The sequence below is a fragment of the Prionailurus viverrinus genome, unplaced genomic scaffold (genome assembly GCF_022837055.1).
Source record: "Prionailurus viverrinus isolate Anna unplaced genomic scaffold, UM_Priviv_1.0 scaffold_49, whole genome shotgun sequence".
In the NCBI taxonomy this organism is placed as follows: domain Eukaryota; kingdom Metazoa; phylum Chordata; class Mammalia; order Carnivora; family Felidae; genus Prionailurus; species Prionailurus viverrinus.
The window spans coordinates 1,212,145-1,227,787 of record NW_025927612.1 but is presented as its reverse complement, the minus strand read 5'-3'; the positions used below and the strand labels follow the sequence as shown (position 1 = coordinate 1,227,787).

Below are 15,643 nucleotides of genomic sequence, written 5' to 3'. Positions count from 1 at the left end.
CCAGTGCTTTGCTGAAAAATCTGAAAACGTTCTGACTTCCAATTATTTGAACATGACCTATTTTTTTTCTCTCTGACAGTTATTCTCTCAGCATATTGAAGATATCACTCAACTCTTCTGAATTTCATTAATGCCATTGAAAACTCAGCTTTCAGTCTAAAGGTCATGGTTTTAAAGGTAATTAGCTTTTTAAATCTGGCCTTTTTTTGTGAGAGAGAGAGACAGAGACAGAGAGACAAGGCATGAGCAGGGAAGGGGCAGAGAGAGAGGGGGACAGAGAATTCCAAGCAGGCTCTGCACTATCAGGGTGCAGAGCTCAATTCAGGGCTCAGACTCACGAAACCGTGAGATCATGACCTGAGCCGAAATCAAGAAAGTGATTGAGCCACCCAGGTGCCCCATAAATCTGGTTACTTTTAAAATCTTGTGTCTAGATGTGGTTCTATTTCTCTTTTCCTGTTTGGGATTTATTGGGCTTCTTGAATTTGTATTGTCTTTTATCAGTTCTGGAAAGTTGTTTGTGACTCTCTCTTAAATCTCTTAAAATCTCGCCATTCCCTCATTCTATTAGACTTTCGCATCTATTTTCCACATCTTCTGTCTTTCACTAGTTGTTTTTTTTTTTTAATTTTCTGTTTCTTTGTGCCTCTGTGTTGCATTCTGGATGCTTTCTTTACTAATTCTCCCTCTAGCTATTTCTAACTTGCTACTATATCCATCTCTTGAACATTTAAAAACTTTTACAATTGTGAAATTTGGCAGATGTATGTAAAGGCACAGGAAACATCAACAGACATTTCGGGAAATAATGATGATGTGAACTGACGTGTAACTACTACTCAGGTTAAGCACCTTGGCCTCCACCTGTCTCTCCCAATCATGACCCCCTGCTCCCACTTTAGTGGGAGCCACTATCCTGACACTTAGGCTACCAATGCCCATGCTTTTCTTTATAGCTTTATTGTCTGTTGTCCCTAAACAACATCATTTTGTTTTGCTTGCTTTTCAACTTTATATGCCGAAACCACATATAGTATGGATTTTTCCGTGTTTAGCTTCTTTTGTTCAACATTATGCTTGTTCATTCATATTTTCTTTTTTTAAAAATTTTTTAATGTTTATTATTTTTTGAGAGAGAGAGAGAGACAGGCAGAGAGCAAGCAGGGGAGGGGCAGAGAGAGAGGGAGACACAGAATCGGAAGCAGGCTCCAGGCTCTGAGCTGCCAGCACAGAGCCCGAGGCGGGGCTTGAACTCACAGACTGCAAGACCACGAGCTGAGCCGAAGTCGGCCACTTAACCAACTGAGCTATCCAGCGCCCCCGTTCATTCATATTTTCAAGGCTGTAGTTCACTTTCATTGCTGTATAGTAGTATGTTGTTGAATATTTTGCAGTTTGCTTACACATTTTACAGCCGATGGGCAGAGGGTTATTTCTAGCAGTTGGCTATTGGGAACATTCGTGTACCTGTTTCCCAAGGCCATACCAGTGAATGCAATTGCTGGGCCATTTGATATACATGTCTTCAGCTTTACAGTTAAGCACTGCTTTTCCAAAGCGCCCGTACCAGTTTCTGTCCTGCGGCTCCACTTTCACCGAGGAGCCCGCTTCAGATCCTCTGTCTCCCTCTCTCTCTGCTCCCTCCCCCACTCACTCTCTCTTTCAAAAATAAATAAACATTTAAAAAAGCTTTTTAAAAAGTAGAAACAGAACAGAGGCTTTACCTGTTCTTTTGTAAGAGTTTTTTTAAAGTTAAATTGTATTTTTTATACAATTTTTTTAAATTAAAAAAATTTTTAATGTTTATTTAATTTTTTTAAAAATTTTTTTTAACGTTTATTTATTTTTGAGACAGAGAGAGACAGAGAATGAATGGGGGAGGGTCAGAGAGAGGGAGACACAGAATTTGAAACAGGCTCCAGGCTCTGAGCTGTCAGCACAGAGCCTGACGCGGGACTTGAACTCACGGACCGCGAGATCATGACCTGAGCCGAAGTCGGCCGCTTAACCAGCTGAGCCACCCAGGCGCCCCATAATGTTTATTTAATTTTGAGAGACAGAGAGAGAGAGACAGTGCAAGCGGGGAAGGTGCACAGAGAGGGGAAGACACAGAAGCTGAAGCAGGCTCTGGGCTCTGCGATAGCAGGACAGAGCCAAGTGCGGGGCTTGAACTCACAAACTGCGAGATCATGACCCGAGCCAGAGCCAGATGCTCAACTGACTGAGCCACCAAGCTGCCCCTAAATTAAAAAAAAAAATATTTATTTTTCAGAGAAAGGGAGAAAGAGCACGAGTGGGGGAGGGACAGAGAGACACGGGGACAGAGGATCTGAAATGTGCTCCACGATGACAGCAGAGAGCCCAATGCAGGGCTCAAACTCACAAGTGAGATCATGACCTGAGCCAAAGTTGGACGCTTACCCAACTGAGCCACCCAGGTGCCCCAAGATTTGATTTTGAAGTAATCTCTATGCCCAACATGGGGCTCAAAGGCATAACCCCGAGATCAAGAGTCACACCCTCCGCTGACTGAGCCACCCAGGCACCCCTCCACCTGTCATGACCTCACCTGCCTCTCCTAGCTCATCACCATTCACTCTGCCCTGGTCCACTGTCTCCCAGCTATGCTGCTATGGCCATCTTTGTTTGAAAGATGAGAAAACTGACTCTCTGGGTGGTTTATTAACTTGCCCACATGAGAGGTGCATTCATTTGCATTACAGTAGTTTTTTCACCCCTGACTGTCAGCTCTCTATGAGCAAGGAATGTGTCTGGCTTCTGTACCACATGGTAGGTGCTCAGGAAGTGTGTGTTGAATGAATGATCGAATGAAGGAATGAACTCGTCGGGATGCAGATCTCCTTGCCTCCCTCTTCGATCTGCTGGCGGTAGCAATATAATAAAACATATGGGTTGATGGGAATGAGCTCATTACGTACTTTATAAGATGAGATCTATACCAATACAGTTGGTATTTGTGGGGAGAGAAGAAGTCCAAGAACAGACAGGACAGGTGTGGAGGGGGGGATTCTAGCCACCTGAGGGTTCTAGCGAGGTCCATTCATACAGCAAAAAGTCAGGTGCTCAGTCAGAGGAGTGTGCGACTCTTGATCTCAGAGTTGAGTTTAAGCCCCATATTTGGTGTAGAGAGGACTTTAAAAAAAACAACAACTGGGTGCTGAAAAGAAAGGGAGAGGGGCCCAGAAGTTGAACTTGACCTCTCTAGTCTGTGTTGGGCCCGTCTTGAGTGCACAAATGTTGCATATGTAAGTACCTGTGCCTGCAGCTGAGTATTATTACAGAGTGAGACGACGGTAGGTCCACTTGTACCGTTTGCAGCTCACAGAAGTACCTGTTAACCATTCCTTGTTTCCGACGCAGGCAGAATATACCAAGAGCCCAAGTGCGGCCATTCTCTCTGACGTTTCCGCGTGCGGGTCCCTTTCATCCAGCGAGGACGGTACCCCCCCAGGGGCCATTCCAGTCTGTCAGATGGGGAGCTGGCCCGGAACTTACAGGATAGTGTCAGCACCGCGTCCTTTACCTCTCAGAGCAGCAGAGACTGGAGAAGGCCAGTCGGGAGGAGAACACCGTGGGCTACCTCAAGCTGGTGTCCAAAGCCGACCGGCACCATGCCCCCCACATCTGGCAGGACTTCGAGAAGGTGAACCAGTGTGCCTCTGCCACCATTGCCCAGATCGAGCGAAGGCTCTGCCGTTGCCACCGGCAGCTGCAGGGGCTGGAGGGGGGCTGGAGGCCCCAGGGCTTAGCGCCCAAGGCCGAAAGCAGCCCACGCCACTGCAGGCGGCCCAGCGAGAAGGCCCCGTCTTCAGAGTCTCCCAGGCCAGGTGGGAAAGACTGCCTGTCCACCGACCTGTCTGATATCGTCAGACACTTGCCCCTGGTGAGCCACTTCCCAGCTTTGTGGCCGGGGAAGTCCTGGGGGACAAAGCGTGTGGCCCAGCAGCGAAACCTGCTGTCGCGACAGATGAAGGAGGACCTAAGAGAAGTCAGGGAGCTCCACCTCAGCCTCCAGGTGTCCTATCCGAGCCTAAAGGAGAGCCGTCTGATGGGCCTGCAGGTGTCGCTGGCGTCCCTCCAGGAACAGAAATGCAGGTGAGGTGGCCCCTCCGCTGCAGCCTGGGCTGTGGGGTCGGGCCCTCCCCGCCCCCCGCCCCGCCTCCAGGGCTGTCGCCGGGAGAGTGGAGGCGAGCAAGGACATGGGTTTGGAGGGTCGCGGGGAGGGGGAGGGGGAGAGGAGCTGGTCAGTGTTTCTTGGGCCCCTGGACCCCGTGGTGGAGAGGGCTCGTCCCCTGCCTGCTGTTGTGCACCCGCCGGGGCCCTCTCCTGGCAAAACGGGGCTCCAGCTCAGGGTCTCGCCAGCTGACCCCAGAAGCCGTAGGCTCTGCCTGTGGTGGTGGGAGACACTTGCGGTGGCGGTGAGCCCAGCGGGCGCCCGTCATGGGTCAGGGAGGGGTCCTGCACATCCCCATCTGTGAGCATAATGTGTGAAACAGGATGCCCTACCTGCCACGATCCCTTCACCTGTGCTCATGGCTGAGCTGGGGCTATTTCTTCTGAAAATGATTGCCTTCTGGGGAATGCTTTCTCCCCGCTGTGTGGCGGGTCGAACTTATTTTCATCTAAGGTAAGACCAGGGCTCACAAATAAGGGGGGAAAGGCAAACACAGTCTCTTAAGGACCTGCACCGTTCCTATTTGGACCTTTCTTAGGGTCCTAGTGGCCCTCAGGGGTGCCACACTCTCTCCCCTGGTCCCCGCAGTCTGTTGCATCTGGTTTTTGCATTAGCTCTAATTCTTCCAAAGCCTGGCCAGAGAGGGAGGTATTACATGGATGACCCAAGATTCCCAGTAAAGTGAGAACTCTGCCATCCTTTCTTAGCACCTGTGTGTCTGTGGGGAAAGAGGCACTTGGGGATCAGTCCTCTTCTGCTTTCACAGGGAAGCGTTACCTGCATTTACACTGCTTGACAAGTCTGTGGGGGACGCCTCAAAACTACTGCAGGGCAGCACAGTGTCAAATAAGAGCGCCGATCAGAATTATGGGTTTCTTTTGGGTGTGATGTTTGGAGGACGGGGCAACCGAACCCAACTCTTGGGACTCTTAATGGCAACCCCTTTGTCAAAATACCATTTCCAAGATTGGATTTATATACAGCGAGACTAGAGCCCAGAGGCAGTGACACATATCCCCATAAGTTTCCATACCGCCAGGCCAACAGGACTGTTGTGCTCCCATAAGCTCTTAACCCCTTAGCAAATCAGGATGTGCCCGCAGCGCGGGGGAGCAGGGTGACCTCCCTCCCTTGGGTTCCCTGTGAATTCTATATGCTTGCACTTCTGAAACAACCACCCCCACCACCGTTGGACTGTGATAGGAGTGTGCTGTAAGCTTTTGTTGTGTTCGGCCACCGAGATTTTCCACTTGTTGGCCATGGCAGTTAGCCTATCTTGATAAATATACATTAGAAGCAACAAAGCAGGTCTGTAGGACTCTGATTTGCCAGGAGACATGGAGAATGGGCGGGAGATGACTTTATATAATAACAGTGACAGCAGGGAGCAAATAGCATTGTCACCTGTGGTGTTCAGCGACTCACTTTACAGATGGGGAAATGGAGTCTCAGAGAGGCACAAGCCTGAGAGCATGTCAACATGTCCTGGCCACGTGGCTTCCTAATCTAGGGTGAAGGGGACACAGGAATTCATTGAATTTTTTAAAACATATGTCTCCTTTCAATCTTTTAAAAAACCTTTATGTGAGCTAGATGTAGACATGACATATGTGTTGAAGTCAGTAAAGTGTTACCTGGTGTTCATACCTGTACGGTCACCACCCAAGCCCCTGTGATTGTCACGTCTCCTCTGGTGTGTCACAAACTGAGATTTCAAACCGAAAAGTCCTATGACACTTCTCACAGGTAAATGTTTCCTTTCATGAGGTCTTTCTTCCTTCCTTCCTTCCTAATTTCCTTTCTTCACCACTTTTAAAATGTTTTATTTATTTTTGAGAGAGAGTGCAAGTGGAGGAGAGGCACAGAAGCTGGGGGGACAGAAGAGTCAAAGTGGGCTCTGTGCTGACAGCAGCGAGCCTGATGTGGGGCTTGAACTCACGAACCGCAAGATCATCACCTGAGCTGAAGTCAGATGCTCATTGACCGAGCCACCCAGGTGCCCCTTTTCTATTTTTGAATTGACATGAAATTCACAAAACAAAATTATCCATCTTAAAATGTGCAATCCAGTGGCATTTAGTACATTCACAGTGTTGTGCAACCACCACCTATATTTGGTTCCAGAACATTTTCATCACTCCAGAGGAACACCCCACCACTCCCCATTCCCCTAACCCCGACCCCTGGTAACCACCAGTGTGCTTTCTGTCCCTCTGCATTTGTCTCTTCTGGATACTTCATGTAAATGGAATCATACAGTATATAGTCCTTTATGTCTGTCTTCTTTCACCCAGTGTAATATTCTGAGATTCATCCAAGCTGTGCATAGGAATAGATCACTGTTTCTTCCTCAGCAGTATTCTACTGTATGGATACACCACAGTTAGTTTACCCGTTCGCCTGCTGCTGGTTGGGGCTATTATGAATAAAGCTGCTATGGACATTCTTGTACGTCAGCTTCTGGTGGCTGCCGGGACCTTAGCTTGTGGCCACATCACTCCAACCTTCAAGGCCAGTATCTTCACATCTCTCTCTGCTCTGTTTTCATATGGCCCTCTTCTCTGTGTGTAAAAGCTCTCTCTGCTTCCCTCCTATAAGGACGCATGTGGTTGCGCATTTGCTCAGGAGGTCCTACTGGGTCCCTGCTGCATTACCCCACCCTACCTGTAGGGCTTGATCCCTCCTACATTTGTTTCTTCATCTCAGACTTCTTCAAGTTGCAGGCCACTAGTTTCTAGCTCAGTTTGCCAAAAGCCAGCGCTCAGGTATGATCAAGAATAAACTCATCTTCAGGGCACCTAGGTGGCTCAGTCGCTTAAGTGTCTGATTCTTGATTTCGGCTCAGGTCATGATCTCACTGTCATGAGATCAAGCGCCTGTCAGGCCCTGCACTGGGTGGAGCCTGCTTGGGATTCTCTCTCTTCCTCTATGTCTGCCCCTCCCCTGCGCACACTTTCTCTCTCTCAAAATAAAATGAACTTAAAAAAAGGATATACTTTTCTTCAACAACAATGATGTTTAGGACAATTTGTATTACAAAGGGTGGCCTTCACAGCTTTGGAAGATTTGGGGGGCATTTTGGTTGGCTGGTCGTCATGTTGTCTTTGTAAGAGCATTTTCTAGAGTGGTCCATTTGCTGGACTAAATGCTCCAATCAAAAGATATGGGGTATTAGAATGGATTAAAAAAAAAAAAGACCCATCTGTATTCTGCTTACAAGAGACTCATTTTAGACCTAAAAACACCTCTAGCTTTAAAGTGAGGGGATTGAGAACCATCTATCATGCTAATGGACGTCAAAAGAAAGCCGGGGTAGCCATACTTATATCAGACAAATAGATTTTAATTTTTTAATGTTTATTTATTCTTTGAGAGAGAGAGAGAGAGAGAGACAGAGCATGAGCAGGGGAGGGGCAGAGAGAGGGAGACACAGAATCTAAACCAGGCTCCAGGCTCTGAGCTGTCGGCACAGAGCCCGACGCAGGGCTCGAACTCACAGACTGTGAGATCATGACCTGAGCCGAAGTCGGTCACTCAACCAACTGAGCCACCCAGGTGCCCCCAGACAATAGATTTTTTAAACTGAAGACTGTAACGAGAGATGAAGAAGGGCACTATATCATAATTAAGGGGGCTATCCAAGAAGATCTAATAACTGTAAATATTTATGCCCCCAACTTGAAACACCCAAATATATAAATCAATTAATAACAAACATAAAGAAACTCATTGATAATAATACAAGAACATTAGGGGACTTTAACACCCCACTTACAACAATGGACAGATCATCTAAGCAGAAAATCAACAAAGAAACAATGGCTTTGAAAGACACACTGGACCCAATGGACTTAACAGATATATTCAGAACATTTCATCCTAAAGCAGCAGAATATACATTCTTCTCGAGTGCACATGGAACATTCTCCAGAATAGATCACATACTGGGGCACAAATCAGCCCTCAATGAGTACAAAAAGATCAAGATCAAGAGTACAAAAAGATCAAGATACCATGCATATTTGCAGACCACATGGCTATGAAACTTGAAGTCAACCACAAGAAAAAAATTTGGACAAACCGCAAACACATGGAGGTTAAAGAACATACTAAGGAATGAGTGGGTTAACCAGAAAATTCAAGAAGATGTAAAAAAAAAAATACAGGTAAGCAAATGAAAATGAAAACACGACAGTCCAAACCCTTTGGGATACAGCAAAGGTGGTCATAAGAGAGAAGTATATAGCAATACCGGCCTATCTCAAGAAGCAAGAAAAGTCTCAAATACACAAACTAACCTTACACTTAAAGGAGCTAGAAAAGGAATAGCAAATAAAGCTTAAAGCCAGCAGAAGAAGGGACGTGATAAAGATGAAAGGAGAGATAAGCAATATACAAACAAACAACAGTAGATCAGATCAATGAAACTAAGAGCTGGTTCTTTGAAAGAATTAATAACATTGAAAAACACCTAGCCAGACTTTTCAAAGAGAAAAGAGAAAGTACCCAAATAAATTCATGAATGGAAGAGGAGAGTTCACAGCCAACACCACAGAAATACAGACAATTATAAGACAATATTATGAAAAATTATATGCCAACAAACTGGACAATCTGAAAGAAATGGATAAGTTCCTAGAAATATACAAACTACCAAACTGAAACAGGAAGAAATAGAAAATTTGAACAGACCCATAACCAGCAAAGAAATTGAATCAGTAATCAAAAAATCTCCCAACAGAAGTCCAGGGCCAGAAGCCTTCTCGGGGGAATTCTACCAGACATTTATTTATTTTTTATTAAATTTTTTTTTAACGTTTATTGATTTTTGAGAGAGACAGACAGACAGAGCATGAGCAGGAGAGGGGCAGAGAGAGAGGGAGACACAGAATCTGAAGTAGGCTCCAGCCTCTGAGCCATCAGCACAGAGCCTGATGCAGGGCTCGAACTCAATGAACTGTGAGATCATGACCTGAGCTGAAACCAAGAGCCGAAACCAGGAGTCAGATGCTTAACCAACTGAGTCACCCAGGTGCCCCCCCCAGGCATTTAAAGAAGAGTTAATACCTATTATTCTCAAACTGTTCCAAAAAACAGAAATGGAAGGAAAACTTGCAAACTTCTTCTACAAGGCCAGCATTACCTTGATTCAAAATCCACACAAAGACCCCACTAAAAAGGAGAATTATAGGCCAATATCCCTCATGGACACAGATGAAAAAATTCTCAACAAGATACTAGCAAATCAAATCCAACCGTACATTAAAATAATTATTCACCGCGATCAAGTGGGATTTATTCCTGGGCTGCAGGAGTGTTCAATATTTGCAAATCAATCAATGTGATGCACCATGTTAATAAAGGATAAGAATCCTACGATCCTCTCTACAGATGCAGAGAAAGCATTTGACAAAATACAGCATTAATTCTTGATAAAAACCCTCAACAAAGTAAGGCTAGAGGGAACACACCTCAACATCATAAAGGCTATATATGAAAGACCCACAGCTAATATCAACCTCAATGAGGAAAACCTGAGAGCTTTTCCTCTACGTTCAGGAACACGACAGGGATATCCACTCTCACCCTTGATATTTAACATAGTACTGGAAGTCCTAGCCTCAGCAATCAGACAACAAAAAGAAATCAAAGTCATCCAGATTGGCAAAGGAGCAGTCAAACTTTCACTATTTGCAGATGACATGATACTCTATGTAGGAAACCTGAAAGACTCCACCAAAAAATTACTGGAACTAATACACAAGTTAACATAAAAATCAATGTACAGAAACCAGATGCATTTTTATACACCAATAATGAAGCAGCAGAAAAGGAAATCCAGGAACTGATCCCATTTACAATTGCACCAAATCCCATAGGATTCCTGGGAATAAACCTCCCCAAAGGGGTGAAAGATCTGTATTCTAAAACTACAGAACACTTATGAAACAAAGTGCAGAGCACATAATGAAATGGACAAACAGTCCTGGCTCATGGATTAGAAGAACAAATATTGTTAAAATGTCCATACTACCCAAAGCAATGTACACGTTTGATGCAATCCCTATCAAAATACCACCAGCATTTTGCACAGAGCTAGAACAAACAATCCTAAAACTTGTACGGAACCAGAAAAGACTCTGAATAGCCAAAGAAATCCTGAAAAAGAAAACCAAAGCTGGAGGCATCACAATCCTGGACTTCAAGATGTATTACAAAGCTGTAATCACCAAGGCAGTATGGTATTGGCACAGAAACAGACACATAGATCAGTGGAATAGAATAGAAACCCCAGAAATGGACCCACAACTATATGGTCAACTAATCTTTGACAAAGCAGGAAAGAATATCCAATGGAAAAAGGACAGTCTCTTCAACAAATAGTCTTGGGAAAACTGGAGAGCAACATGCAGAAGAATGAAACTGGACCACTTTCTTACACCACACACAAAAATAAGTTCAAAATGGATGAAAGACCTAAATGTGTGACAGGAAACCATCAAAATCCTACAGGAGAACACAGGCAGCAACCTCTTTGGCCTCAGCTGTAGCAACTTCTTACTAGACACATCTCTGGAGGCAAGAGAAAGAAAAGCAAAAATGAACTATTGGGACCTCATCAAGATAAAAAGCTTCTGCACAATGAAGGAAATGATCAACAAAACTAAGACAACCAACAGAATGGGAGAAGATATTTGCAAATGACATATCTGATAAAGGGTTATTATCTAAAATCTATAAAGAACTTCTAAAACTCAATATCCCCCAAATAAATAATCCAGTTAAGAAATGGGCAGAAGACATGAACAGACATTTTTGCGAAGAAGACATCTAGATGGCTAACAGACACATGAAGAGATGCTCAACATCACTCATCATCAGGGAAATACAAATCAAAACCATGATGAGGGGTGCCTGGGTGGCTCAGCCGGCTAAGCATCTGGCTTTGGTCAAGTCACGATCTCCCTGTTTGTGAGTTTGAGCCCCACATTGGGCTCTCTGCTGTCAGTGTGGAGCCTGCTTCGGATCCTCTGTCCCCACTCATTCTCATTCTCTGTCTCTGTCTCTCTTTCAAAATAAATAAATTAATTTAAAAAAACCATGATGAGATACCACCTCACACCTGTCAGGATGGCTAAAATTAGCAACTCGGGAAACAACAGATATTGGTGAAGATGTGGAGAAAAGGGAACCCTCGTGCACTGTTGGTGGGAACGCAAACTGGTGCAGTCACTCTGGGAAACAGTATGGAGGTTCCTCAGAAAGTTAAAAATAGAACTACTCTACGACCCAGCAATTGCACTATTAGGCATTTACACAAAGGACACGAAAATACCGATTCAGAGGAGCATGTGCACCCAAATGTTTGTAGCAGTGCTATCAACAATAGCCAAAGTATGGAAAGAGCCCAAATGTCCATCAACTGATGGATGGATAAAGAAGATGTGGTCTATACACACATACATGTATATACATATATATATATATATGTAATGGAATATTACTCAGCCATAAAAAAGAATGAAATCTTGTCATTTGCAGTGCTGTGGATGGAGCTATAGAGTATTATGCTAAGCAAAATAAGTCATAGAAAAACAAATACCATATGATTTCATTCATATGTAGAATTTAAGAAATAAAACAGTTGAACATAAGGGAAGGGCAGGGGAAGAGAGAGTAAACAAACCATAGGAGACCCTTAAATACAGAGAACAAACTGAGGGTTGATGGAGAGAGGTGGGGGTGGGCTAGATGAGTGATGGAGATTAAGGAGGGCACTTGTGATGAGCACTGGGTGTTATATGTAAGTGATGAATCACTAAATTCTACACCCGAAACTAATTTTACCATACATGTCAACTAACTAGAATTTAAATAGAAGTTGAGATAAAAAAAAAAATAGGGTGGTTCATTTGCCTCTGCAACTGTAGGAGTGGGGCAGAGAGGATCCTTGACTAAGGGAGGAACAGGGAAGGGAGTCAGCTCTGTCGTAGCCAGGATGCTGTTGCCAGAGGGCAAAGAGCCTGGGAGCCAGAGACAAGGGGAGACTAATAGAATATCCTTGTGAATTAATATTTTCTTCTTGAATACTCTATTCAAGAATTCATTTAAGAATATGTTTGTAAATTCTTATAAATATATTAATGGCAGATCTATTCCTTGACTTCATTATCTATGAAGAGTATATTCATGAGGGGCGCCTGGGTGGCTCAGTTAAGCGTCTGGCTTCGGCTCAGGTCATGATCTCATGGTTTGTTGAGTTCGAGCCCCACATCGGGCTCTGTGCTAACCGCTCGGAGCCTGGAGCCTGCTTCAGATTCTGTGTCTCCCTCTCTCTCTGCTCCTCCCCCGCTCATGCTCTGTCTCTCTCTACCTCAAAAATAAACATATATATATATATATATTCATTAATATATACTTGAACATAGTTAATATCTTGAACATTCTTGTGTCTGAATCCTTCATGTAAATAGAAAGACAGTCATGGGAAATGTCCTTTCGAGTGGACACTCTACTGCCTCCCCCTCTCTGTGGGCATTGTCAGTCTGCTCTCTTCTCTACAGGGAGCAGGGCAGAGATCAAGGGAATGTTCCTTGAAATGCTGTTATGGACCAGCTCTTGATGAATTGGCTTTCAGCAAATGCCTGGGGGACATCTCCATGGGGGTGTCAGTGAAGTCCTTGAAGCGAGACCAAACCGACCCCCTCGCCTCATATTCCCTGTCTGCGCGACAGCACCATTGCTTAGGCTCTTGTGCATGCCAGAGCCATGTGAACTGATCGGCCGCATCCTCCGTTGCCCTGTTTTCCACAGGGTAGCAGGCCCCAGCAATCCTGTGTCTCCAGTACCTTTCTGCTTCTCCAGCATCACCATCCCCGACTCACGGGACAAGCGTTCCGTGGCTTGTCCCCAAGTGACGGTGTTAAAAGCCACATGGCCTCTGTCCTCTGGGCCATCTTTCCTGGTGCCCAAATGAAGAGCCTCAAAGTTTCTTTAAATTATGGAGTATTCCAAACCCAGGGAAAATGTAGAGGATAACATGGTCAACACTGTATACCCACCCTCAGCTTTCTCAAATCTTAATTAACATTTACCAAATTTGCCTCAAATGTTATTTTGTTAAGAAGTAAAACTTTAATGCTTATTTTTGAGAGAGAGATAGAGAGACAGAGTGCGAGCAGGGGAGGGGCAGAGAGAGAGGGAGACCCAGAATCGGAAGCAGGCTCCAGGCTCCGAGCTGTCAGTGCAGAGCCCGACACGGGGCTCAAACCCATAAACCACGAGATCATGACCTGAGCCGAAGTCGGACGCCTAACCGACTGAGCCACCCAGGCACCCCAAGAAAGAAAACTTTAGAAGGTTCACTTGAAGCTCTCACCTTATCCCTTCCCAACCCCTCCCCTTCCACCCGTCTCGCTATCCTCATTGGGCCCTTATCTTTTTCATACGTATTTTTATACTTTTACAACTTCCACACATAGCCATAAACAACTGGTTAGTGATGTTTTGTTTGTGTTTTTTAAGAGGTCTACTGAGATGGAAGTTACGTGCCATAAAATGCACCATCGTGACTATACGTTTCAATGACCGTTCGTAGATTTACTAAGGTGTACGACCACTGCCACAATTCAATTTTTTGTTTTTGTTTTAATAACAGCTCTATTGAGATCTAATTCACATCCCCATAAAATTCACCCATTTACGATCAGTGGTTTTCAGTGTATTCACAGACTTGCGCAACCGTCACCGCTGTCTCATTCTGGAACGTTGTCATCACTCCAAAAAGAAACCCCATCCCATTGGCAGTCACTCCCCATTCTCTCCCCACCCTCAGCTGCCAGGAACCACTCATCTGTTTCTGTCTCTACAGGCTTTTATGGAATGATTACTGCTTGCCAAACACCGATGCTGGGAATTTATATGGGATTTAATAGCAGGCATGAATAACTTAGATTTTCCTTTCTACAACTTCTAGTCTGTGGCTAGTTTTGTGAAGCTGTTGTGAAACAGGATCTGTACATGAAAGGTGTATGAATAGCAGCATGTGTGTGACTGGTGTGCGTTTCTGGTGTTCTGAGGCAGACCTGGGGGAGGAGAGAGGAGGAAGGTGGGATCCGAACCCAAGTCTAGTCTTGACGTGGGACTGCTCCTTGCCAGCACAACAACCCCTGGGCAGAGTGCTCAGGGAGTAGTCCCCTTGTCTTTTGCTCCCAAGACAAGCGTCGGTGGAAGAACAGGTGAATGAGCACGTCCAGGGGTACCCAGATGACATTTGCCACCTCGAACAGATTCTGGCCCGCGCTGAAGAGAAAATGGCCTATCTGTCCTACGAGGGAGCCAAGGAAATATGGGTGAGCAACTCGCGGGGGAGCTTTTAAAGAAAGGGCCCGTGAGAAGAACAGGGATGAGAGAGGCAAACGATGAGCAGAGCCGCCGGGATGGCCTGCGATCTGAGGCAAGGGGCCGGTCCTCAGGCAGCCCCCCGCTGACGGCTCAGTTGCGATTCACCCATCTGCCACAGAGCTGGAAACATCTAGTGTCCATGTCCCTGCCGCACCCCCGCCCCTGCCCCAAGCCGGCTCATGTGGGAACCAGGGCCCAGCAGCTTTCGCCCGTGGGGGCGCCTCGGCGGAGGGGGGCGCCTTCTGCTGGCACAGGGAGCTCTCTCTGGGCGCCCCTGCTTCTGACCCTGGGTTAGCAAGCACGGGGGAGGGCTTTCCCTCACCTGTGACGGTCGGGCCCACTCTCTTCCGCGCTCCCAGACCCCACTCCCGTCCTTGGCCAGCTCTCGCGCCGCCGGGTTCTCGGTCCCAGGCCACACTGGATGACGGAGCGTGGCCGAGTCAGCTGGGCCCTTCGCTGTCACCGGGCACGCACACACCCTCCTGGGACAGCGCTCGCACTGGCCACCGTCCTCCCGGCCTTCATCTGCACGGTGTGCACCTGCCCCCCCACCGCCGCTGAGCTCCGGCCCGCACACCTGCACCGCCCTCGTGCTGATCGGGCTTGGGGCCCTGGCCTGGCAGAAGCGGCGCGCCGTGTCTGCCACAGACCGGCAGGCCTGGGTCCCCTCCAGATGGAGGCGGCGTTCTGAGGAGCCCGAGCCTCTAGCAGGTGGGCCTTAGAGGGCCTGGGCTACCTCAGGCCGCCCTCCGGGCATTGAGGGCATCCAGCCAGCCCTCGCTAGACAGCCACCCTCACCTCCCTTTCCGGCTCCATCGCCACCAGCCCGCCTCGCGTTTCCGTTTCGTGATCCTCCCGTACCGTCTACAGACACAAGGCTTGGGAAATATTAAAGCCCCTGAACCATGGTGCTGCTCTCGTCTCTATCTCCCTCATGCCCTCTCGTGACCCCGCGACCGAACCCTCAGAGGCTCAGGTGTCCCCAGACGGCAGCGGGAGCCTCTGCAACTTTGTTGTTTTTGGCAAAGAGAAACTACTTTTATT

General features: G+C 46.5%; 1 protein-coding gene across 1 annotated transcript; it reads left to right on the top strand.

The window, feature by feature from the left end:
- The first annotated feature begins 165 nt into the window (after positions 1 to 165).
- Positions 166 to 15,321, top strand: TEX28 (testis expressed 28). Its single transcript, XM_047847733.1, is given in 7 exon segments — positions 166 to 177; positions 3,382 to 3,465; positions 3,468 to 3,525; positions 3,528 to 4,116; positions 14,412 to 14,547; positions 14,982 to 15,155; positions 15,157 to 15,321. Coding segments are annotated over 7 exon segments (1,218 nt in total).
- Positions 15,322 to 15,643: the final 322 nt, after the last annotated feature.